The sequence below is a fragment of the Anopheles darlingi genome, chromosome 2 (genome assembly GCF_943734745.1).
Source record: "Anopheles darlingi chromosome 2, idAnoDarlMG_H_01, whole genome shotgun sequence".
NCBI classification, from domain to species: domain Eukaryota; kingdom Metazoa; phylum Arthropoda; class Insecta; order Diptera; family Culicidae; genus Anopheles; species Anopheles darlingi.
In genome coordinates this window covers 6,367,159-6,393,583 of record NC_064874.1, presented here as the reverse complement: position 1 = coordinate 6,393,583, position 26,425 = coordinate 6,367,159, and the positions used below count along the sequence as shown (strand labels likewise).

The 26,425-nt window shown below is 46.0% G+C and overlaps 2 protein-coding genes across 7 annotated transcripts; both read left to right on the top strand.

The window, feature by feature from the left end:
- Positions 1 to 2,399: 2,399 nt before the first annotated feature.
- On the top strand, positions 2,400 to 5,724 carry LOC125959704 (broad-complex core protein isoforms 1/2/3/4/5). Its single transcript, XM_049692588.1, has 4 exons — positions 2,400 to 2,474; positions 2,538 to 2,855; positions 2,931 to 4,387; positions 4,496 to 5,724. Exons 2-4 carry the CDS (start codon positions 2,601 to 2,603, stop codon positions 5,094 to 5,096), a joined length of 2,313 nt encoding a protein of 770 aa, XP_049548545.1. The 5' UTR covers positions 2,400 to 2,474; positions 2,538 to 2,600; the 3' UTR covers positions 5,097 to 5,724.
- A 1,108-nt stretch (positions 5,725 to 6,832) lies between these two features.
- LOC125950154 (phosphatidylinositol transfer protein alpha isoform) lies at positions 6,833 to 26,316 on the top strand. 6 transcript variants are annotated; one of them, XM_049677839.1, is made up of 9 exons: positions 6,833 to 6,973; positions 8,205 to 8,406; positions 14,915 to 14,945; positions 18,948 to 19,059; positions 19,168 to 19,319; positions 21,439 to 21,516; positions 22,358 to 22,467; positions 22,545 to 22,724; positions 22,804 to 26,316. In XM_049677839.1, exons 2-9 carry the CDS (start codon positions 8,390 to 8,392, stop codon positions 22,940 to 22,942), a joined length of 819 nt encoding a protein of 272 aa, XP_049533796.1. In that variant the 5' UTR covers positions 6,833 to 6,973; positions 8,205 to 8,389; the 3' UTR covers positions 22,943 to 26,316. The 6 variants fall into 6 exon arrangements, with proteins under 6 accessions (XP_049533796.1, XP_049533795.1, XP_049533794.1 ...); XM_049677838.1 differs by lacking the exon at positions 21,439 to 21,516 and adding an exon at positions 20,282 to 20,359 and having other exon boundaries at positions 6,836 to 7,055; XM_049677837.1 differs by having other exon boundaries at positions 6,837 to 7,055.
- Positions 26,317 to 26,425: the final 109 nt, after the last annotated feature.

The window sequence follows — 26,425 nt, the reverse complement described above, 5'->3', positions numbered from 1 at the left end:
TTCATGCCCGCTCCGTGCCACCATGTACCACTTTACCCTCGCGAGATCAGCAGAGGTTAAGTGGTGGTGACACCGCCACTGCTTCACGATTAACACGTAGTTTGTTGGCGTCCTTGCTGCTGGTTGTTGCTGGATCTTTTCCTGGGGCAAATGTGCCGTGCTAGGCGCCTCCATCTGCATCTTTCATTCTGGTTCTGGTCAATATTTGGTGTTACATGAAAGGAAAGAGTTTAACGAAGCTTGTAAAGCCTTACGATAAGTTTTACAACAAATTTTTAACAAACTTCAATGGCCATCAAAAAGAAACTCAATCGATTTAATGTAGTGAATATTATAAATGTTACTTGAATACGTTGCATACATCAAACTACTTCAATATCTTTTGTATTGAACTAACTCCAGAGCAATAGAAACTTGGTGTTCCAACTGTGTCTCTTCTTCTTTGTAATTCATTCACCTGGACAACACATTTGTTTGTACATCATTTGAGTTAAAAATCACATGTTAAAACAATTGTATCTTAATTGATGAACAATACAACAGTAGAAGTAACATTTCCCTTCGGTCGTTCGAATTCAACTCTTCATAATTAATTTGACAAACCGTATTAGATTTCTCCTTTGCTAAGGTATCGTCGGCATGGCCTACCTGATACGTAGGGAGTAGAAAACAAAATGGTTCAAAACACTTCTCGGTGACGCTGGATCCAAATAGGGTCTTGAAATTGCATTGGACGTTAGCAACAACCAACGCTTGCTTCGATACCTTCCTTACAATCGACCATCCTCTCCGTACCCCCAATAAATTCCGCTCACCAAAAGCCAACCCGTCGAATCCGCTCGCAGCGATCGCCACAATCGCAGAATCAGCCATCGATCATTCGCCTCCGCTACTGCACCCCTCCGCTAGCACCACCTCCCGTCGATCGGTCGACATTTTTATTTGTTTTCTTGTCGCCTATTGCTTCGCCTGTTCGTTGTTGCTCTACTTGTTTAACGTTTTTCTTTTTCGATTTTTTTTTGTTTTTGCCACTTTACTACGGTGGGGTGAAGTGGGCTTGGGGTTGATCTACTGGTTGATTCCGACCGTGCGGCCAGCGGGGAGGCGTTCGCTGCGAATCGCGTTATTTTTGTTGCTTGTTTATTTTGGGCCGACCCGGAGACGGAGGCTATCCGTCTTCGTCATTGCTGGGATGGATCCAATTTTTCCCTCTTCTCATCGTCCCCGCCGTCGCCGTCGTCGCCGTCCGTTCCGAATCGCGCCAATGCCGAATGCGCGCGCCTAGGGTGGCCGAATGGATAATCTCACCCCAGGCAGAGGGAGTGTAGCGTGAGGATCTCTTTCTCTCGATCTCTGGCACCGAATGGTGTGCGCCGGGGTGCGCGATGGTTGGGAATGGAATGGTTTTTGGTCGCACCTTTTGCGTGTATGTTGCCGGCTGGTGCTGGGTGGTGCTGGGTGGTGCTGGGTGGTGGTTGTTGTGGTTGATGCTGCTCCGCGAAGCTCTTACGGAGCTATCCGAATCGTGCGGCAAGGGGTACATGTGTGTGTGTGTGTGGACATTCCGATTAGCGTGCGCAGCAGCAGCAGCAACCAGCTCTCAGGCGGATGGCGAGTAGAGCATGCCAGTCGTACGCTCCACCCCAAGCGGTAAACGTAACAAGTGGTTGATCGGAGACGCTGAGCCATCCGTCCGTCCGTTCGTCCGTTCGTCCATTCGTTCGTTCGAGTTCCGAGTCCGAGAGATTGTTTTCGTTTCGTTTTGTTTCGCCGTTTGTGTTGTTTCTCTACTCTTTGTGGACCTTCTACTGGCCGGTGCGGGCAAGGCGAGAGGGGCAACTACCACTACGACATGTATCGACACGCATCACACATGAACACGCACACGCGGCACACGGAGACATCGATCGATCGATCGGCCGGTCGGTTGGTCGGCTGGTCGGCTGATCGGTTGGTTGGTCGGTCGGTCGGTCGATCGATCCTGCGGGTAGGCGCACCACGAACGCATTTTTACTGACACGATCGCGCGATCACGGTGGCGGTGGTGGCAGCGTTTGCAGTGATTGGAGTGATCTGCATTCGACCGTACTGATCGGTTTCTCTCTTTCTTTTTCTCGCTTTCTCTCTCTCGCTCGCTCGTTCGGTCTGTCCTTCGGCTCCTCTGCAGCGTGTTCCGTTCGCACTAAGTGACCTAAAACTGGCCTTTATTTTTAAAAATGGACGCCGCCAACACGCACACACTCGGTGCCGCCGCCGGCGGTGCTGGTGCTGGTCGGCGCAATAGCTGCAGCGGTGGAGATGGCACTGGTGGCAGCAGCATCAGCAACAACAGTGGACCCTCGGCACTCGGTTGTGGTGGTGTGCCGGGAGGAGGAGGAGGAGGAGGAGGAGGAGGAGGAGGAGGAGGAGGAGGAAGTGGTGCAGCGGGCAGTTCAAGTCCACAGCAGTTCTGCCTTCGATGGCATAATCATCAGGTACGCGGAAGAATGGGTTCCGGATGTAATCGTAGCTTCATAACTCTTCTTCGATCCTTCCAGGCAAGTCTGCTGAGCTCACTGCCGATCCTGCTGGACCAGTCACACCTGACGGATGTGACGCTGATGGCGGAAGGACAGAAAATCAAGGCGCACCGCGTAGTGCTGAGCGCTTGTAGTACGTTCTTCTCCGAGCTTTTCCGCACGCTGGACGGTGCCCAGTACCCGGTGGTGGTGCTACCCGGTGCATCCTACCACGCCGTAGCCGCCCTCATCACCTTCATGTACTCGGGCGAGGTGAATGTGTACGAGGCGCAAATCTCCGTTCTTCTCTCGCTCGCCGAAACGCTCGGCATAAAGGGGTTGGCGGATTTCAATAGCGTAAGTCGACGCCACAGGATTCACTCCGTTGCCAACGCTCTTACACCGTTTCTTTCCTCCTGTTCCATTCCATAGAATCCCCAGAAATCGACGACACCCTCGACCGAAGCATCCTCTTCGCGGGACTCCGAAGTACCGTCACCATACCACACGATGAAGGTGTCCTCCCCGATCGATAGTTTCTTTCCGCGGCCGTACAGCTCCTTCGCCGGTTCGCAGGTGTTCCCACAGGCACTAAATCTGGCCACCAATGCGAACGGTGCTGCGGCGAATGGTTGCCCGACACCGGCACACAACAGTAGCAGCTCCGGTAACCATGGTAACGACGCTAACACTAGCAACGGTGTTGGTGGTGCTGTAGTGAGTAACGCATCCACGTCTAAGCCCACCTCAGCATGCGATCTCTTTGGACGCTTTCACGTGGATCGGAGTGAGCTGACGGCCGAAACGATCTGGAAAATGAACCATCTGGCCGAGGATGTGCTAATGAAGGAGAAGCAAAACCAGCTGCATCGCTCGAGCACCCCGATTCGTGCCCATCAGCAGCAGCAGCTGCAGCAGCAACAGGACGGTGCTCCAAGTAGCAGCCGCTCGACGGTAGATGGTTTCGTAGGATCACATGTCGGCAATGGGAGTGATAACGGCAAGGAGTGTAAACTCACCAATGGGCCCTTGTTTCTCGATTATGTCAAGCTGAAGGAGGAAGATCTGTCCGATACGATGCTCAGCCAATCGTACGGTTCCGTGCGATCGACACCCACTCCCCAGACACCGGGCGTAGAGGAAACGACGGGACGATCCACGGGGCATGCGACCACTGCCCGCAAACCCCAAGCCGGTGCGCAGGAAAATGCAACAAACAAGCGGAAAAAGATTGAGAAAATAGCGGAAAATTTACGATCGCAGAACAACTGCAGCACGGAAAGTGCGTACGCCGCGCTTCCGCTGCTCGAGAAGCAGCTGTACGAATCGATTAAGCAATCGGCGGTCGTTGCAGCGGCTGCTGCCGCCAATGCCAAGCTGCTGCCGATGCAGTTCTACAACAAACCGCCCACCGTGACGCCGGTCAGTAACACCACGAACCCCTACCTGGCGCACCACTTTCTGACGAACGAAAGTGCCTCGAAGACGCCGGAAAACTTCAGTCTCGAGTCTTCGCATCCAAATGCGGCCTCCAATACGAACACGCGCGCCTCACCGATTACGGCGGCTACGACGATCGCGACCGCATCATCACCATCGACGCCCGGCTCGCTACACCCACTGGTACCATCGCCAAGTGGAGCTGGTGGTGCGGCCTCTGCCAACCACAACGAGCAGCTAATCAAAAGCCTTCACTTTGCCTCGCACGCGCAAATGGGAAGTATAAACTCGGTCACCCAACAACAGCAACAGCAGCAGCAGCAGCAACAGCAACAACAGCAGCAAAGGCCACCATCATCGAAGTTGTACGCAATGTGTAGCATCTGCAATAAGCAGCTCAGCAATCAATACAACCTGCGTGTGCATTTGGAAACCCATCAGAACGTTCGGTGAGTGATGGAGGCGCATGGCTGCTCACGCCACCAAACTGGCTGCGTACGGGGACGTTCCTATTCGTTCGTATATTTATTTCGTTTGTTTCGTCCAATCTTTTGTAGGTACGCCTGTCAGGTGTGTTCGCACGTTTCGCGAAGTAAGGATGCGCTGCGCAAACATGTGTCCTATCGTCATCCGGGCACGCCCAGCCCCTGCGATCCGGAGACGAAACGGAAGCGCACCAAAACCAACTCCTACAGCCAGTTGAACAAGCACGGAGACGGAGTAGGTGGTCCAACCGAGCAGCAAACGACAATGCTGCAGGGCCAGCAACAACAGCAACAACAGCAACATGCATCCAATCTGCTCGCCAACCTTACGTCACAAGCCAGCGGCATACCGACGTTGCTGCAGGCAGCCTCGTTACAGTCGGCATTCGCGGCTCAGCAAAAATCGGCCGCACTCCTCTACAATCAAACGACAGCTGGAACAGCCTCGGTGTTAACTGCTACGATCACTGCTGCCAGTAATGCACCCACAAACTCTTCTACTACGGCGGAACCGGCGGGTTCGGTGGGAGTGGTGACCACAAGCAGCGGCTTTACACCGAGTACACCCAAACTGGAGGAGCCCGATCAGAAACCGGACCTGGCGGAGGAGAAAGCAGTGTTGGAGGAAGCCAACAATACAACGGCCGTGAAGAAATCGGACAAAGACATTTAAAATCGCCCAGACGCGCTTAGAAGGACAACAGGGGAAGAACAAGAACATGAAAAAAGACCGAGCTCGATGGAACAAAATTCAACCGGCCCCGTTTGGTGGTGCCCCTTGAATTACACTGAAAAAGACATTAGATTTAAAGGATTTTTATCGATATTTTGCACTAATAGTCACACTTTGTTACCCCTGCTCCCTACCGATCCCCTATCGAATCGTCCGTCCCCGCGAGAACTGACAAGCCTGACAATCTGACCAAAAGAGGAAGAAAAAATATGCTCGAACTTTGCCGATCCTTATTCGAACAGTACCAAACGATTGCTTTCGATCAATATTTAGTTATAGTTTGTTTGACTTTATGTTCATTTCGTTCGTTCCTTTTACTTCATCTTGTTCCCTAGCTGTGATAGTAAGACAATATTTTGTATAGACCATTAATCTCTGAGTAAGACCCCATTCTGGACCGGCCCGGTTCGGCTTGCGGCGTAACGGGAAGCCATAGCGCAATCCACGGCAGACTGCTATTTTTTGTGTTTAACTCTCTTCAAAAGCTTTGTTACAAGTAGACCACCGAGTAGTGCCTTGAATGGAAGAGTATTGGCAGCAGTTTGGTGCCTTCGAGTAGACCTAGACAGCAGCGATGCGCGATGAGTGAACACCCTCGAACGTAAGCCGCACTGTAGACAGACAGAGCTTCTGAACACACTAAAAAGACATCCCCTTTCGTCCCCTGTTGTAAGAGTAACTTATTGCCTATGGATTTGGTTTTCTGATTCCGTTTTTTTACTGTATAATTATTGTATGATTTTAAGTCACACACGAAAGGAAACTCTACAGATCAACCACTATTATTGCTCTGTAATTGCAGCCTCTTCTTTTCTAGTCTCACTATTCACTGCAACCCACCTCCGTTCGCTTTACGTTTTGGATCAGCATCAGAGACGGTGAGGCTGTTGAAGAGGAAAGGAAAACAAATGCGAAAGGATAGGAAAATTTTGTGGATGTAAAAGAAAGCAAAAGATAGCGAATGTTTATAAAACGAGACGGAAACCTAAAAAAAGACAAACCTATCTAATCGTAAGCGACAGTGCTCTAGCCTTAATCGAAATCAAGTTATACCTACTTCTTTACTAAGCCACATGAAGAAAAATCGGAACGATTGATTCGCCTGCGGCGACAAAGTACCGTACTATTATTGTTAGAGAAAAGTGTTTTTAATGTTACCATCGTGACACGCCCAGTCGAAAGATCACGAAGCAAGGTTCCCTCTGCGAAGCGAGAATGAACTGAAAACCCAAACCAAACCGATAATCAAAATGATTAGATAATTGCTTACACAAAATCACACTTGCGACAAGCGCAAATTTAGTCTGCCACATATGTAGTAGACGAAAAACCCGGATTAGGATTGTTTGTACACTAATACCAGTCTAATGTTTAAACAAAACCGTGAGTTTTTCATTTTTATAATAAAAAAGTTTGTTTATTATACGATTACATTGTTCGCAAAGGTTCTGTTCGCATCTGTTCAATTTTATTTAAGCCTTTATGGACTGTAACCCGGAAAAGGAACCCGGAAACGGAAACCGGTAACGGAAATTTTCAAATTTTCCAAATAATCGAAATAGACGATCAAAACGATACAACGAACGAAATAAAAAACGATAAGTGGTACAGTGATGGTCGATAAAGTAGGAGTAGCTGGCAGCCCTGCTTTTTTGACAAGTTTTTGACAAGTGGTTTTGACTTCGAGGTTGGTCCTTCCACCTTCATCAAATTCATCAAATTCATCAAATATCGTCTTGTGAATCAAATATCAACTGCTTGTGCTCCCCGCTGCGAACGCACTCGTGTCCCAGCAATTCTAGTTCCCCGGTTATCCGGTAATCCGGTTCCGCAGTTTCTCGGTTTCTCGGTTCCTCGGTTTCTCGGTATCTCGGTGCTCCAGCGGAATCGTGCGGAAAAGTAGGAGTGTGATTCATTCTCTTCCATAATCCTTTCCAAATCCTTTCCTCTGGGACGGCGACCCAAATTCAACGATTTGGCCGGAAACCCTAGCTGGCCACCCACCGAATCTTCGATCGTGGGGCGTGTGTGTGCGAGAGGTTAGGAACGGGGCTCCGCAAAAAACATGTCGCCTTTGGGAAGCACTTGATAAACCGAAAAAGGTGGCCTCCGCGTGCGCCAAATTGGCGTGATCTCTTCGATGAGTCATTGGGAGCTCTGGCTTTCCGGCCGGAATAATTTGCTTGAGTCCCGTTCCGGTTCGGGAAGCCGTCTCGCTGACCTTCGATGGTGTTCTGCCTGTGAGGAAGAGTGCTGTTTCGGATGTCTCCGAGCAAGGAGAACAAACGCAAACCTACATGTTTTGGAATCTGCTGACGACAGCAAAAGTAGCACCCGCATCAGCCGACGACATATTTGCCTCAGAGCAAGGAGTAGTGTGTGCGCGCCGCGGCAAGGTGGTTTGGCAAGGCAGCGCTGACGACATACCCATCGCCATCTGTTTGGCTAGCTGGTACAATCTACAGCACACGGTGCTCGTTTGCTCTGTGTCCCGCCAGTCGCAGAAACACCCCCATCAAGAGGTCCAGTTCTATCATCGTCGTCCTGCGTAACGCTGGATCCGTAGTAGGCCAAGGTCTAGACCGGTTAGAGAGAAAGAGAGAGGGAAAGCGGATGATACCTTGATTAGTGACGTGCGCGCTGTGGGGTGCATCATCATTTTCGTGGTTGCAGAGATGAGGAAAACCCCAATACCCCAGGACACAGGAGCGGAACAACGCAAGGATTTCCCATTTTCGCCACCTCGCTATGCCTGCCGAGTATTCTTTCTCGTTGGACTCGTGTATTTGTCTATGTGTGTGTCTGTGTGTGTACGTGTGTTAAGGGGAGACACCGACTTTCATTCATCGTTCGTCCGCGATGTAATCGATCGAAGCGCAACGGTCTGTCCGCCTGGCCGTGTGACACCTTCCGTCCCACTAGTCCTCCTCACTCCACTTGCTAGCTAGTAGCAGACGTGGCCGATTTCCGTTGTCATGTCATTCTAGTTACAGCTACTTTGCTATGGTTTCTTTGTTCCTAACATTTTCTTTTCGCAATTTTGCACAGCATTCGCGCGCCGTTCTTGCCGACTGATTTCCCACCCTCCCAGTGCTTGTGTGCTTCCTACAGGGTTTTGCGCTCAAGTGAAGACAAACAGTGATAATACACCGAGTGCTAGTAAATTCCGTTTTTGGCGTATATCCGAAAAACAAGTTCGCCATCACCAGCAGCGGCAGCACCAAAACTTCATAATGTTGATCAAGGAATTGTAAGTATTGTGCATAGAATTATATTTTGTTATTTTGATCTGTTTCCTATTCCATCCTACTATACTACGTACGTAGTTTCTGCAAAATGTTTCTTCAATCATATAAATGATCGATACAGGTTTTATCAACATAATAATGGATGTTTTTAAGAATCATGGAACTGAAGTGCTCCTCACAAAGCTTCTTCTCGGAGCACGCTCTCGCTCTCTCTCCCATCGCATTTTGATCTCACCACGTTTCGCAGAAGACTCACAAGGATACTAAGTGGGATGGATGTGTAAATTAGTGTAGCATAGTGTATTGGTGCCACAGATAGATTTCTTTCTCTTTCACATCTTCAACAAATGTTATGAGAATTGTCTTGCGGATTTTTATTTAATATTAAACTATAAAGGTGTAATAAGGTCAAATACGAACCGGGCGAACCCCCACTAGATGATAGCGAATCGAATATTGACCCAAGCTACAAAACTGTAACAATCACAGAATTGAATGCTTCTCGCGAGTTAGCTTGTTGCGGAATACATCTCTTGATACACTTAACAGGCGATATAAATAGTGCTCATCATCGCTAGCATCGGTACCATAAAATTCGGTTATCTCCTCCCTACCAATGCTGCTGCTAAATCCTTAGGGGCATACGATTCATGGGGTTTTGGATTTTTGCGCATAATTGACATTAATTGGTGGCCCGAATAACAAAAATGATTCACCATCCATTCCAGTGCGACCCGAAAATCGATGTCAAGGTTCCCCATCCGTTCCAGCCTCCCCTCTCCCCGCTCCACTTCTCCTACGGTTGGCAAACGTTAAAGCAGCCTTGCAAAAATAACTTCCACACTCTGTTCTTATCTACACTCCCGCGTGTGCATCTGGCGCAGCACACCGTCACGTGCTTTTTCGCCGAAAGCATCCAACGGGAGACCGGAAGTGAGACCATTCGCTGCACGAATGGTCAGCAAACACGGGTTACGGTACACCACTATTGGCATTGGGAATCAATTATGTACTTATTGGCATTGCGACAAAATATGTTGCTTGAAATATGACGTATGCTTATGAGAAAAGCACGTAAGTGTGTTCTCCTTAAATTATCAGCAATAATTTCTAAATGGTCAGCCGTAATTTATTACTGCAAATTTGGAGCCAAGCGTTGTTGGTTCAATTCCCTTCTGCTTGCATATGCCGCAGGAAACATTTTCTGCTTCTTCGCGAAGGGAAGAGTTCAATAGATTTGCTTCGTGGACTGTAGATTAGATTACCCGAACATGAACATGTGTTTACTTCGCTGCTCAAGGCGTAACTTTGTTATCTTGAGCCGACAAATTATGAGTATCATCTTTCAGCCAGGGTAGCGGCGATATCAGCACTGGGGGAACCGTATGAGTAAACCAATAAGGAACGCACATCGAGCACAATGCCGTGCGTTTGTTGATAGCTAGTTGGTTGGGTTCAAATAGAAATCATTATTTAGTTTGCGCTGCTGGATTCCGTTGGCATGGTAACAAATGCTCGTTTTCATGTTCTGTCGCTGAGGTGATGTTATAATTAAGATTACCTTAATTGAAAATCGGTAATCCATTTCGCGTCCATTTTACGAGTGGCGGAATACTTCATAACGTTGAATCAAGAGTAGTCTTCCTCCTAAAGGCTAGCCATTGCGTTGTACTGGAAACAATGCGTGCCCCAACATGGATGACGTTTCTCACGCACCCGCACGTTACACGGATTCTATGGTTAGCACTGTTCATCATCATCATCATCATCATCATCGATAAGCCGCGGAATTTCGAACGCCACGACTACTTCACATTGGATCGCGCGATTGCTTATCATAACGAATGTGAACCATGGCTACCTGGTGGTAAACTGCGGGGCAAGGGGTGCAAGGTTTTACCTAGCAGCGATAAGTCGACCCCACGATTCCAATCCACGTAGGGTGTGTATCGATTAGACGAGAATGTTGCAAAAGCTAACGCGGGTCCACGGAACTGAATTCATACCATGCGTTTTGAGCGCAAGTGCTAATTTAATTGAATATACAAAACCAAATATATAATACATGGTAACACCAATCAATACTCAGAATTATGTTGTTACGCTTTTATTTTATTCACTTAAAAACTATACACTATCGCAACAGTCTACGTACATAATTTTAGTTCTGTTGACAATGAGAAGATTTCATAAACATTAGTCGATGGTTTGGTGGTCAGTTAATTGTGATTTTTCATTTAACATGTAAGGTCTGATAGTTGAAAGCCTCATCCTCCGGAAACCGGTAAACATCATCTAATCATAGCTTTCCAGGCAAAGTTATTGCTACGCTATCAATCCGACACCCAATGTTTGGAGTGCGTTCGTTTTGTCGCCTGATCCTGCGCGATAAGAGAGCGTCTTTCACAGCGGTAATCGAATAGAAGGAGCTGTTTAGAAGCGGAGTCGGTACAGGAGCATATTGAACAGAGCGTAGCCGATAGCGTTGGCAGCTCCAGAATGAATCTTTGATAGTTAAATCAATATTAAAGCCGTGGTCTCCGGTTCCTCCGATAATTCTTCATTTAAGAAATGATTAGAATTCCACAGATCCGTGTGTACTGTTGCGAAGCTCGGCGCAACTGCGGCATATTTTGTTCAACTACTTGCTAACAAACTTCCTCCTAAACCTCGGTAGACCGGACCGGAGGAAACCAGCTTCGTTAATCGCCAAGGCTTTCTGATTAATCGTGCAAATCATGGATAGCGAACGCCGGGGGTACTGGCCTATACTGGCCTCGATCGAAACAGTTTTCTTTGCTGCGGCGATTGTTACTGGGTTGCATAAAACCACGAGAAGGTTAATTGGTTCCGAGCGAGAGCGTATTTGCATACGCGGCAGTGGAAGAGGTATCATTGGCGTACAGTCAACGGCAGATCAGTGACCGTCGTGTAATGATACACTGCCACCGCCGCCGCTACACAGATGTTGCTTGAATGTTCGAACATGAGTCTGAATGGGTAATATTGATTTCTTTGCACGGTTATTGGGCACAATCGGCGATAGAGCAAAGCGAACTTAGCAATTCTACCCAAAAATAAATTTGCCTCATTCACCTCAGTAGGCCTTCAAGATGCTACAATACGTGTGTGATATGTGATCACAGATATTTGTGCGAGCCAGCTAAGGTTTGAGCAAGTCAACATCAGTGCTGGTCAGCTACAGCCGGATGAAGGCTGCCATTACAGCTTACGCCACGCCACCTGGCGCTCTAGCGGAGAGCTCTGGTAGTAAGTGCTTTGCATGTGCTACGCGCTAATTCGTCGAAACTGGTTTTTGGCGCCCTAGACCGAGATATCTTAGCTAATTCTTCAGTGTCTACCAAACCTGAAGCCAATGTTTGTGTCGACTCGTTTGGTAAAGATGACCTTGGCCATCTCGAGGCAACTAGGCGGGACGTGGTAGCGGACTTGCGATTAAGTAGTTGGCTAATGGTCGGGGAAGAGAAAACATTACCACTGGGGCAGGTACGTAAAACTCTAGCCTGAAGAAAGGCTACTCATAAAAAGTAAACGAGCCATTATGGTTGGCTCACGATGGACGATGGCAATGTCCAGTGTGATCATCCCGTATTTGGGGGAGAGAGGGACGATGGTTCGCTTTGAGTGTCTCGGTGAGCAGTTAATGGTCTGCAGAACCCACACATGCCACGTGGCGATGGTAGAAGGTAGCGTAGCGTTTTGAAATGTGATTTTAGAGAACGAGAACGATTCCGAATCGTCCGAAGCTACATGGCCGTTAAATGCAGGACGTCACGATTCGAGGTCGCCATAAAAACCGACGACGGTGACGGGGCGTCGTCTGGCCGTACCGTACCGCACACGGATCACGTTTTTGCACGATTTCGGATCGCAACAAGTACAATTCTCGGAGCAAGCAGCTTTCGGAATCGCCATTTTGGATACAGCTATAAACTGTGTTTCGCTGCGAGCCAAAATCACTCAGTGGTCCCTCTAGTGGCGATTCATTTTAAACTTTTTAAAACTAGACTGACGCACTACATGAGCAATTCTAGCTCCCAGCACGTGCAAAGAGCTTCAAACTTATCTCATCGCAAACCGATTGTGAAGGCCCCGGGAAGTGATGGTTCACGTTTCCCATGAATGGAGAGGTGTGTGCGGACAAGAAACTTAAATGCATTTTCATATCGCAGCCACCACCCCCATTGCCTTATTGACGCGAATGCTCGAGTACGAGTATGCATGTCAAGGGCCGCTGATTAGTCTTAGGAAAGTGGAATAGAATATGAATATAGATCGTGGTAAACTAACCGATTTGTAAGCTGATTTGCGATTGCCGATTAGGCTATTGTAGAAGATAAGAGTAATGTCTTGAGAAAATTTGTTCTGGACCATTGTTACTATGATGTACAAAAAGTACTAACATGAATGAACCCGCTGATTTAACCTATGTTTTTGGACAGCGTACGCAGTCCAAAGGCAGTACCGTGTCCAAAACGTATCAAGATCAGCATGCCTTATAAAACCCTAATGGTTTTACCGTTTGGCTGTGGTACCTACCGATAGCCTAGTACTGATAAACCAGACAAATCGTTCCAGGTTTCTGTTACGAAACACGTCGGATAAGAAGGTAATCGATAACACCAGCATGACGCAGCACAGTTGAGCCGTCCTTCTTCTAAAAAGATGCATTATCATCTTCGAAAATTTCGCTTTCGTACGCGTCCATTCGATGCCCTCGCGCTGGACAGGTGTCCGGGCATGGTAGTTGGTAGGACATAAAAGGTAAGAAAAGTGTCTTATCTTATGATCCACTCCTCGTGTCATGGCGTAATGGCCAAAGGAATCAGCCATTTTTCGTTTCGTTCCTATGACATATTTGTACCTACGCTTCTGTCTGCCGCCAAAGGTTCTGCGATTGTTTCTGCTCGACTCGTGGTGCTATTAATGATTCTGGCTTTTAGAAGGGCGGTCTGTTATTTATTGCTGCAGTATGTTGCGCAGGGTTAATTGTTTCGGGGACCCTTATCTTAGTAGGCGCACTGTATACGTTCCGCCGTCTATACTACTAAATGGCAGTAGTCGGATAAAGCTAGCCTTGACATCGGTCGCAATTGCGATGGGCGACCGCAAATGGAGCTGTGTGTCGTTTGCACATTTCATAATTAATGTACTATCGATTTATGGAACACGCTCGCGGAAAGTCCCGTGAGCACAACCAATGCACAATTTATCGACGCGTTTTTCTATGAAATGCAACGAGTACATAAATTGAATATTGCAACGAAACTGTTCTACAACGGAAGATGATACCAGCGGCCAGTCTACTAATACTTTACACTTTTGAAGTTTGGCTTACTAAGATTTATGCAGATTGTCATAAAGTTCCACTGACAACAACGACAAATTTAGCAACAACAACACAATAGCTTCATGGACATATGTTATGTTCTATTGGCTTAGGATAACGAGACTTCCTCGTGCTGTTCTCGTTGATTAGCTGGCCGATGCCGTTCTTTGAACTCGATAAAGGGGGGAGGAATCGTTTTCTGTCAGACAGAAGTTACAAACACGGAGCAACGGAAAACAAGGCATAATGCGCGCGAGAAGCGCGCGCGTTCCAGCCTCAAGTGTGTCAACATTGCCCCAGGACTTGATTGAGCACGTGCTCACCTCTTGCTCTGGTTGGTGATCCGGTTGCTGCTATCCGATGGCGCCCACTTATTGACACGTTTTCCCACGACCACGACCGTTGGTTGTGGTGGTGGTGCTGGTGGTAACGACTACCACACCTCGCATAATCCTTGCACAATCGTTCCAGAGAGCAAGAGAGCACAGCTTGGTGGCCCCGGTTATATGAATATATCGGATCACGCGGTTGATTCTCTCTCGTCGAGAATGGATACTGCTCAATGGTCGCTCTCTACGGTTCTTGGCGAGAGGAGCTAGAACGGAAAATGGCTTTTCCCGACTACCACCAACGAACGAACGTTCGTCGTTGTGTCGCGTTTTGCTTCCGGTCCTGACTACTGCCCACCTTGCTGTGCCCAGCAGCAGCAACACGAACCGCTCCCGAATCCGTGTTATGTAACTGGTTCGTTTCGTTGACGGAACGAAAAGAAAAGGAAAAGCAGCAGCGGAAAAAAAGGAATCGATCCGGCCATTCGAGATGTGATTATGAGGACATTGCTAAGCCGTTCCGTACGCGAAATGATGGTTATCGTTATCGTGCGGCCAATTTTCCATCGGCCATCAGTGTCCATCTGGATCGCGCTGATTGATTTCGATCAATCGTTTCTTGGTTGCTCCCCGATCCCGATCGATAACAACCGGATCACGGAAAGATGAATTAAACAATATGACAATCAACAGTATACTCTGCAAATTTTTTCCATTGTTCGTTGATACAGTAGCATAATTTGTAATATCATGTAGCCCCGCTTAAGATAGACTCTGACTAGTATTTTTGCCTAATTATTGTATTTTACTTCTTGTACCTTCTCGTTACAGCCGAGTTACGCTGCCACTGACGGTCGAGGAGGTAAGACCCACTTACATCACCCATCATCATCAGTTCCCCTCATCTCACTTTCCCCACCATGACATTGGGCAGACCGCAAGCACAAGTAACAGTGTAGCGGCAGCATTCTTGCCAAGCTGAGAAGTGAAGGCGTGCGAGAAATGAGAAAGCAGCACCATCACCCACGTGCGCCAGGACACAGATCAAGCTTATCTTTGCTACGCTTACCGCCCACTTCCCAATGATGCACCGATGGCGGTGGCTTCTACCCCGCCGACTGGTCTTTCATTTTTGCTCTCTACTCGAGGTATAGGGCCCTATTGCGAGTGTCTTGTCTTGCAAACGAGACTGCCTTACTACTACTGAAAAAACTTAGCAGTCTTGTTTAGTTCTTATGAATGAACTAGTGAATTTTTACAGCCTGATTTCAAAACAAATACTAATACTACCAAATTAATCACCAACACCACTAAAAACCAACATCCTTCGGTCCAATGGCAACGCGACTTTCAGTCTCGTTTTCAAGACTCAGAGTCTGGTAGGTTTTGGCACCAGACTCTGAGTCTTGAAAACGAGACTGAAAATGGTATATTTTTTCGTTTTGGTCGTAGTTGCCATTGGCGCGAAAGATGTTGGTTTTTAGTGGTGTTGGTGATTAATTTGGTAGTATTAGTATTTGTTTTGAAATCAGGCTGTACAAATTCACTAGTTCATTCATAAAAGCTAAACAAGACTGCTAAGTTTTTTCAGCAGTAGTAAGGCAGTCTCGTTTGCAAGACAAGACACTCGCAATAGGGCCCATATCCTTGGCTTTTCATAGGTTCCCCGTTGTGGAAGATGAATGGGCAGCAGTAGCAGAACCGCCAACGTCGTAGTCGTCGTGTTCCATTCGCAGCTTTGCTGCTGCCGATGACATGCGACCGTTTAATGCTCCTTTGTGGGGGGGGGGTCTACCTTCTACCACTCGTTAGGTGCATGCTCAACACACTATGAACGATCATAAGCTATGACGCCACGGAAAAGAGAGATTGTGTGTGTTCAGGGTCGGTTTCGTGGTGAAGAGAACTTGAGATTTACTTTTCAATCGCCCTCGGCACGAGAGCAGCACATATGATGTGGAGTGGTGGCTAGGGTGTGCATAGTAGTGTGTCAACTTCTTCATGACTAAGCGAGACCTTGGCTGTGGATCCCATCGCATCCGTTCGCCGGCCGCCGGTGAGTTGTGTGCGGAGAAAATGCTGCGTGTTCTGAGTCGTGGAGTTGAAGCAGAAGATGAATCGTTCGGCTCCCACGCCATCTTCAGCACAGCAGAGTGATGATAGCATTGAAATCCTTCCTTCCGGTAACCGACTCACTTAAACACTCGCACCTCCCCCCTCCCCCCTCCCCGTGTGGGTTGAAATTTGATTACGCGAGGGATTTCCAGCGAGGGACTGGTGCTGATAGTAATTGAAAATTATGTTCCTACGTCTGCTGAATCTTTGATTTCATGTAGTTAGTGAGTAGCGGGAGGATAGCAAGAAACCCTACAAACCCCTTCGCAGTGGGGCGGGTTGATATGATACATCGTCGTTTGGTTCGCCAACGCTGCTGGCGCTACGTGAGCGTTGGCTTTTCACAGGGTTAACCTTTTGTCGAGCTTTCCGTTCCCTGGTGCCTCACGTGAATCGCAGATAGGATTCATAATGTAGCAGTGTTTTGTTCACGTATTTCCTTCTGTTGTCGCTGTCATGCTATGTAGCATGTGTATAGGAAACGGAACAGATAAAAAATCTCTTTCTCGAGCGCATCGAGATCGAACTATATGTGATTCGTTTGATTGATTTCATAACACCGATTCCTAAGTGTCGTGAAAAGTCGAGCTCGAAAAACAGAACCATGCTTTCTGGGGGCTAGTAAGTGTTAAATAAATAAATAAATAAATAAATAAATAAATAAATAAATAAATAAACAAATGGTTTCGATACGCGAGACAGTGGTTATCAAGTGAAGAGGTCTTGAGTATGGTACGATTCACAAATATCGCGGCCCATAATCCAAGCAGTGTAGAGCGGCGTCATAAAAGCAAGATTTGTGTAGGGAGGCAATGATGATGGATCTCTTCCTCCTTCCTCTACACACCGGCATGTTTCGATTTAAATATTTTCCCCTTTTTGACACATGGTAGTAGAAGTGTCCAAAACGTGGAAGGGAGGAGGAACCATGTACCACGTACCACCAGCGTGGTGTGTGAACTACGAATAAAATCGGAATATGCCAGTAGTAAACAACAGTACACATGTGCCAAAAGAGGTACAGCTGAGCTAGAAGAGAGTTTTGTCATTTTCTTTTTTTTTTTATTAAAAAGTCTACTCTCTCCACTGTACCAACCGGAAGTAACTTTTCAATCCCTCCAAACCCAGCGAATGTGTCAACGAGGACGGATGAGTAGGAGGAAAAAAGGGAACATTGAGGGAGGTCGTGATTTCGAGCTAAAAATAGCTCTTCCCTTCGGATGTTTGCATGGCTTGCTACTGCTACTATTGGTGTTTGGTGTGATTGAAAGTGGTTGCTGCTTCAGCAACCTCGTATTACGTCATCTTTAAAAAGGAAGGAATAAACTTGACTAAGCAAACAACGTCCAGGTAACCCCTCCAAGACGACCGTTTGCGACTCTCGCCAGCCATCACAGCAGGCCCATGCTGTAGGAGGCAGCTGGAGTCGTTGAACGCTTTGACAATCCCATGCCCGCAAGGTAGCTGTTGGGCAGTGATCAATCTTGGGTTTTTCTCTATAGCACGATGTGGAGTATTGTATTGTACAGCGCCGTGGGTGTGCGTATTTGGATGTCTATGATGTCTATGAGTAAACTGTTGATAAAAGGGAGTAATTGAATCAATTATTTGAGTCTACTCTACCCATTAGCACAATAGCGAAGTGTGAAACGATCACTGTACGATGGACTCAGTCTAAAAGGCGCCCTTAAGATACTAACAAACCGGTTAGGTGTTGGAAAAGATTTAGTTGTTTCCCTTCCCACCCTTTCTCTCACTTAACAGAAAGCAAGGACTAGCAAGCAAGCTAATTCTCTCGAGCTAGCACCTGGTCGTACACTGAACGATGCACTTTCTAATGGAGTAGTAAACAGCGAGGCCGGGAAGTATCTTAATCAAATGGACAACTAAAGGTGTCGCTTATGAACTTAAAATCACTGGTATAACATTATCATTTTACTGGAAATATGAGCAACACTTTTGACGTTTGCATGGATGATATTCAAAATCATTCTCCATTATGATAACATGTAGCAGTAAACGATTTTTTATCGTTAGCAAGCAACGGAAAAGAAATTAAACCCGTCGTTAGTTTTAAAATCAGATTTATCAATCACAAAATTCAACATAAAATCATTCGTCGAGGATTACAGACTGAAGCTCCAGCTCTGTACTGACCTATTTGAATTTTCTATCACTTTTTCAAGGGCGTGTCCTTTAAGTTTCTTGGGCGATCGGTTCGGATATGCTCGAAATCGAACACATAAAACATCTCCTTATCTGCCGGTTTTCGGCGTAGGTAGTTCGTTTAAGAATGTTTTACGATCCTTGACATTGTTGGCTGGTTGTGAGTATCCGGTGTAGCATTTTCTCAGGGAATGATTCACACTTCATTTGATAATTGCTCATAAATCATGCAACATGATCATGGAAACCCCACGAAGCAATCTCCAGGGGAACCGGAGAGAAGGAAAATGGGAAAATGACCTTTTCCGGACTTCTTTTGGGAAATTTTATTTTTTGGGTTACATGATTTATGGGTAAAAAAGAGTCAAATGGGCGCTTTTGTTGAGATGCTTCGGCTGCTACTATCTGCTTGAATTTCATATTATTCCCGTTTACATCCCATAAGGCGCGCCATGTTCGTACAGAGAGTTGGCAGCCTTTCATTTTTTAAGAGTTTCAGTCTAAATTATGCTCACATCGTTGTTTTTTTTTCATTTCATTTTTCGGTTACCTGGTCGTTTACGTTGAACGACATCGCTTTTAGTATCAAGTAGCACAGCTATACTGCGTGGCGGAAGTATCCAAAAACGAAACCGGTGGCGGTGAAGGCATCGAGGTGCTGAAAAATGAACCATTCGACAACTATCCACTCCTTGGTAAGCATCGACGAAGACAGAAGCAAGCAAGGAAGGCGAAAACTGTGTGTATGATGATGCGCTAATGCCATATCTCTTTCTGCTATTTTTGGACATATTCCATTCCAGGTGGAAAGTACAATTCCGGTCAGTATACGTACAAAATTTATCACCTCGCCTCGAAGGTTCCGGCCTTCATCCGGCTGCTCGCTCCCAAGGGATCGCTAGAGGTGCACGAGGAAGCCTGGAACGCGTATCCGTACTGCCGGACAGTCATAACCGTAAGTTTCCGTTGCTCGTCGCACGTACTCGCCTTTGTCGTCGTCGTCGTCGAGCCCGGGGTCAAAGCCGGGAGCACTGCAGGAGAAAAGACGAAACAAACAAATCGAAATCGGTGGACCCTATGGTTACGCAGCAACACAGAACGACAGAAGCTTTCGTTCTTCTTTTCCTTACAAGTGTTATTCAAAAATCCCCTAACAACCGGTATCGTTCTGCAAATATCTTTTTGTGAAATTGCAACCATTCAAACCAAGATCCTAACCACGATGGAGGCGCCTAGTACCGGCACATGTCTATATGTATGGGTCACCGGAAATTGTTCCAATTCCGGGGGGTTCAACCCGATTTCGATTCGTTTGCGCGTCCTGCCGTGTTGTGAACTGTCTTCTTCACCAGTGTAGTCGTACCGTCGGGTCCCATCCCGTGAACGACGATACTCGATACTGTCATCGGTTCGAAGCAGCCGGGCTGCTGACCTTTTGGCTGAGCGGTGTTTACGAGAGATTAAGAGCAGAGCAAAGGGCAGCATCATATGATGAGTAGATAATCGAGAACCTAGCCTACCTACCTGTCTAGTTCTGTGGAACGCCAGTGTTCCGATCCGTTCTATTTTTACTCTCTCAGCCGAGTAGTGGGGTTGACAATGATGGTGGTCGAGCTCCATAATTCGCCTTCTTCTTCGGGTCAGGTCATTTCCCGCGGTCTGATCGATTCACACGCTAATGGTGGTGTGTATACTTTTGCATGACTCGAGGGCGGTGCTCATGCATTAAACAAAACAAGAAATTAACTACTCGAAGCACGAAAGAACCACAAACCCTTTCCTCCGGCTATCGATCGGATCGAAGGAAGGAAGACTCTACTATGGAATCCCGTTTGCTATTGCTTGCTCCTACGCTTTCGTATTCACTGCGTCAGTCAGTCCTAGCCTACCGACTAACCGTTCCGCGACCGTTCGTAGAATCCCAACTGGATGAAGGAGAAGATGACCATCATGATCGAAACGTATAGTATCGATGGTGACGACGATCTCGAGAACGTAAGTGCCGATCTGACCGTTCGGTTTTAAACTAATGTATTTGTTTTTTTCTGTCTTTCTGCTCTTCATCTTTTATTACTATTATAATTATTTTATTATAATTATTTTATTATTATAATTATTTTACTATAATGGTCCTCATTCCATCCCTCACTTTACCTTTTTCTTTCACAATCCTGATATTGTCCTTGCCCGCGTTATGTATCCCTTATGCTTTTGTTCGATTTTCGGTTCCAATTAAATTAATCTCGCGTACATATGACGCTCGCGTGTTCCGTTTGGCACGGACTTTTGTTTCGATTTTTGCTTTCTTTTGCTTTGGTTTTTCGGTTCCGTTACATTACTCTCTTTACATGCACGTGGTCGGAACCGATGGAACCCGTGGCGCTCCCTGTGTATGTGCGTGGCCTCTGCGTGTGCTAAATTTGAAATGCATCTAATCCTCGAATAACGCCGGAATGTCGTAACTGTGTCGAAAATGGAACCGGGAAAACAATTCAACTTTCTCGCCTCTTCTCCCGTTTTCTTTTTCTGTCTCCCTGTCTTTCTCTGTTGTCCACCTGCTATCACGGGCGTATGTACGATAATATTCCCTGTATCGTTCACGGCTTTATTACAATTCCGCCATTTCGGGTACACCTATTTCCTTTCGCATTTCGTTTATTATGTCATATATGCGGGAACCAATCCAAATGGTTGTGAATGAAATGTGTATCAAATATATATATATGTGTATCATTGCCGTGGTTGTGGGGTTTGTCGCGCAAATGATGCATGCGATATGGTTACACGTTCCTTGCAATCCGTGCAACAACTACGCACACGATACACTTCGCCTGTGGCTGTGGAACATCTCCGTATGTCCAATTTGTTTGATCGCAATTGTATCAAATCGATCACCTGCTATTCTACTACACCACCAACTTCACCACAACCCTGCAACACCATGTCACCGGTACTGCCACGCCGACGGATACATTATGCCACCATTACCACCAACACAAACACCACCACCATCACCATCCGCTTCGTAACGACGATGACGACAACGAAAACGACGGGAACTACGATGATCACAGAATCCTGGCTACATGAAGGATAATTTCATCATTTGTATCGAATCACTACACGTCGCCGATGCCGGCGATCAGGCCAATGTGAGTGTTGTCCGTGCGGTTCTTTGCTGCTGTCAATTAAACGGAGCTCGATCGAGAGCGTTCTTGTGTACAGGGCCAGTGTTTGGTCGAGTTATTTTGGTTTTACAGGATAGAGCGTACTAGCAGTTTCATTTTTTTATGTCTAGAATCGAGAATTATTCACGAATGTGTATATACATTTATATAAATATAGAAATTGGGATTAGTGAACTGTTCATAAAAACGCTCAGGGAGGTATGGGCATTACTCATTGGAATCACTATAGCTGGGTCCCCCGGCTTAGCGCAGGGCATAAGGTTTAAGGGAGGAAGGGTTCTCTTAAGTGGTGTGATGTCATTTAGAACGTAAAAAATGAATTATCTGCATTCAAATATCTTTTTTTTGGTTTTTGCTCGCTTACACTGACGTCACTAGTTGAACTTGCATGATCTGCGCCCCTCTTTTGGGGCAGTAAAATCTACTCGTGCTTTTAGCTTTTTCATTTCCGCACAAAAAGCTTTTTTTAGGAAGTATCCATGATCCCGTTTAGTGGAATGTTTAATTCTAAATTTGAAATGTATGTGCGCGCTTAGGGTTAGTGAATAAGATGTGTGTGTCCTAAGTGTGTGTGTTATGTATGTGTGCTTTGGAAGTTGTTTTAAGCAACTGCTTTCGACATTTAGCACTAATTTGCTTATATCTTTCATTCTTTCCTTTTACTTTGTCCCGTCCATTACCCGTCTGATGCTCTGTGTATCCTCTGAATTGACGTCATGATGACGCGCCTCAACTCGTTGTCCATGAATGGTTTAACAATGGGCGCATAAAATGCTCATCGGCTCTTCGCGACGTCGTGGGACAGGCTCATGAGCTTACCCCGGAGAAGTTGAAGCAACGGGACGTGGTTCACATCGACATTGCCAACGATCCCGTCTCGCAGACGGACTACCGAGAAACGGAGGATCCTACCAAGTAAGTACTCGGCATCTAAGTAAATTACACCGGTGTTGAAGCGAATCTTGTGACTTTTTGTTTCGTCAAACTTCAAGGTTCAAATCGGCCAAAACGGGTCGCGGCCCACTGGTCGGTCCGGACTGGAGGAAGAAGGTGTCGCCGGTCATGACCTGTTACAAGCTCGTCACCTGCGAGTTCAAATGGTTCGGGCTGCAGTCGAGAATAGAGAACTTCATCCAGAAGTCCGAACGGAGGCTCTTTACCATCTTTCACCGGTAAGAGGCCGGGAGGGGTCGTGCAGATGTCCTAGATGGTCTTCGTTTACTAATTTTTTCGGGTTCTTCTTGGATTTAGGCAAGTGTTCTGCTGGATGGACAGCTGGCATGGGCTAACCATGCAGGACATTCGTGAGCTGGAGGACAAAACCAAAGAGGAGCTCGACAAGCAACGCCACGTGGGCGAGGTGCGTGGTATGCGTGCCGAAAGCGATTAAGCCACAAACTCTTCTGTTGTGTAAGTGTGTCTGAGTGTACGTGGGCATTACTGCTGCTGCCGCTGCTGTATGATCCCGTGCACATGTATACCGACACGATCGAGTTTAGGAAGAAGGGAAAGCATGATGTCCACGTAGTGGATACATGAGAAGTAGAGACATAGAAACGGGAAATAGCGTGAGGAAAAGGGACGTATGGATGGGATCTTATCGTTGATCGGAGATATCATCCTTGCAAGTCGGCTGACAAAACCACCATCACTGTTCAGCAAGAGTAACATCTGGAAAGGGGTGGGTTAAGGGAAGACTTGAACTATGTGTTATAATTTTTCCTTTTTTTATTATGGTTTATCTTGTAAATTTTCATGATTTGTTTCCTGCTGTTCCTTCCTTTGGCATCCACTGCCTACTGGAAGAAAAGGGACAAGCTTCTACAACAGAGGGCTGGGGAAACAAAACAAATAACATGGCGAGGCAGAACCTGAATTGTGTATCTGTGGTACGCGAAAAAGGGCAAACAGATAAGATGGACAAATGGAAATTTTGCGGGATGGATTTAGTTAAAGTGGGAAGCGAGCGAGAGCTAGCAAAACATAAAATCAGTCAGTGTCAGCGCGCACCGTTCCGTGTTTTGCAACACCGGTGTAGTGTGATTTGCGAAATAAACTGAACCACAAATAATCGACATAGCAGAGGTACAACCACAATTTGCAATATATCGAGGGAAAAAACCGACGCCAGAAAGTCCGAAATTTTAAATCAATGTTGACCAATCGGTGCCTAGCGGAATGCGTCGGGTACGCGCAGATCACACAGTTCATCGACTACTCTCGCAAAGCAAATATAAAAGAAGCTAAATAAGCAGAAGCTGATGAAAAGAAGTGCAAAACGAAGAATGAAATCGATTAACGAAAGAAACACTGAAGAAACAAAAGGAAGTTGAGTTGTAGAGTTGAGTTGTAAAGTGTGCTGCAACAAACAGTGAAACATAGGAGGGCAATCGTAATCGCTATGCTTATCACTAACCTTTAGCAACAATGTTGCTAACAGTATGTACACGAAGAACGCATCGTGAAATGATTGTTTTCGAATGTTGACGCTATGGAGCTCGATTATATGCGAAAGTAGAGCGTTGTTTAGTAAAAGAGCCGCATTTAAAGCTAGAAAAGCGCAGTTAGTGCACCGCGTGCAAGCTACGGCTATACGTGTCCATAACTCCCTCACAACGGAATGGAGGATATGTACCCGCACCACCATCAGCACCACACATGCCATAACAAGTATTATGACCAAGGTGCACGCACCTGTGTTCGGTCGGTTCCAAAGGACTACTACACTGAATAAAGCTGGAAAATCGAAATCAACAATCGACCGTGTAGAAAGAATATTTCGTGCCATCTCGTAACTTACGCCCTGATCGATAGGCCGCCTAAGTGCGTACAATAAACCGGAAAGTGAATCACATTGAAAATGCATACTTCCCTGGAACGTTTACAAGTCGTTTGAGAAAAGGTAGAAATATGTTTTGGTCGCTATTTTGTTAAGTTGCTGATAGAGTGCAATTTTAATGCTTTTACCTATTTTTTAAACTTCCCATTTGTGTGGTTCTTCGTAATTTTACGATCTAGTAAAGGTAAGTTATTTTGTTTTTCATTGTGTTGTTGTGTTTCATTCTTGAACGATTTTTTTTAATAACTTCTCAAAATATGTTGGGCACGCCTCCACCAAATAGCGCTGCTGCGCTGCGCTGTATTGTATAATTATTTTAACAAGTTCTATTCGCTCAAAATCTGAATCCATTCAACGTAGAGCTCTTCCACAAAGAGGATAAAGAAAAAACAAACGAATGTTGTCTAGCAACGGTGAAGAATGTATATTAAGGCAAAAGACAAAATTCACATTTCAAGAGCAATTATGGGACATCAAGTGTTCATGAGACAGAAGAAATAGAAGATGGCCCTTCAACCGGTAGAAAGGTCGAAATTATTAACCAGAAACATACATACACATACGTATATACCAAAGCCAAAGAAAGCAGTATGTAGCAGTCTACTGGACCCTGAACTCAACGCTACGGAGTAATTGCAAAAGCTTGACAAAAAGAACAGTGAACAAACTTCAACCAAATAAATCTACGACAATATAAAACACACTCATTCAGCCATCCAAGACAGATTCACAAGGAAGCGAGTAGTTTGATTTTGGGTTGCAATAACCTCTTCACGTGCTAAGATTTTTCGTTGCATTAGCTTTCCATACTACCCGTGAATAAACTATTCTATTACTCATGCAATGAGTTTACCTAATAACCACATCCTACTAGCGGGGCCGTCCTTTTGAATGCGGATGTGGTGGTAGACATCTGCCTGGTGCAGATCTTTAGACTTGCAACGGATGAGAAAAGGTAATCAATATCTACATATTATTTTACATTTTCTTCAAGAATACCGAACACGAAAATCCTATTTTATCCATGCACGCATGCGGCAGGGTAGCGTAGGAACAAGTAGTTACAACAAGCACGTGGTGCACAAACAAAGGCCACAAATTGAGATAATAGGAGGCGCAATGGTATCCGATATACTAGGACAAACATGTACTCATCACAATATATTGAAGCAAAACAAAACTATATTTACTCAAGATTTGATCTCGGATAGACGTCAGCTTTCGCATATTAAGATCCAACGAACAGCGAATGTTTTGGGAGTTGATAAAACAGTGTGATCAACCGTGCATTCACTTCAGCCGAACAACTCAAAGAACCATTTAACTGAGGAATGGGAAATTGTTGTCTAAAGGTAAAAAGAAGTCATTCCAATCGCAAATGGATGTGTGCATGGTTGAAATGATCCAAAGGCGATGCGTAACAACTGAATAGAACTCAGCAAACAAATGTTAAATCAAAGTGAAACAGGCAGTCGTCGTTTCATGATGGACACGGTAAAAAATAAAGCGCAAATAAGCCAAATCTAACAGCAAAAGCTATCCACAGCGGTCACAGCATCATAATGATGCGGAAATAAGCGGTTTTAAAAAGGCAATATGTAAAACGAAGGAAATGTAAAATGTTCAGAACAGATGAAAACGAAACATTGACCCACAAAAAAACCAGACAGCGTTTACATACCAACGTACGTACGGCGAATGGAAACATTTAAACTACAATTAAAAGTGGATTAGAAGGACAGATCGGTCCATTAGAGCGGATATGTGTTCTCCCACATTGTTGAGTATATAGAGCAAAGCTAATAGCCAAGTAAGCGAACCATGTAAGCGATATCGCATCGAGTGGAGAACGACGGAGAAGTAAAGCTGACAAAATGGATCGTTCGAACTACGAAAACGGATAACGAAACCGGGGGGTAGGTGAAAGTAAGGACAAAAATGAAAACAAACACTGATGTTCTTGTTCAGTATGTGTGTAAAATATTAAAAACAAACCCAACAAATGAACAAACAAAACCAAAAACCATTCAATTG

Coding starts and splice junctions, on each gene's coding strand:
- LOC125959704 (XM_049692588.1), top strand. CDS start 2,601: ATGGCGGAAGGACAGAAAATCAAGGCGCACCGCGTAGTGCTGAGCGCT. Junction 2,856..2,930: donor GGTTGGCGGATTTCAATAGC/GTAAGTCGACGC, acceptor TCCATTCCATAG/AATCCCCAGAAATCGACGAC. Junction 4,388..4,495: donor GAAACCCATCAGAACGTTCG/GTGAGTGATGGA, acceptor AATCTTTTGTAG/GTACGCCTGTCAGGTGTGTT.
- LOC125950154 (XM_049677839.1), top strand. Junction 19,060..19,167: donor CGACAACTATCCACTCCTTG/GTAAGCATCGAC, acceptor ATTCCATTCCAG/GTGGAAAGTACAATTCCGGT. Junction 21,517..22,357: donor ATGCCGGCGATCAGGCCAAT/GTGAGTGTTGTC, acceptor GTCGTGGGACAG/GCTCATGAGCTTACCCCGGA.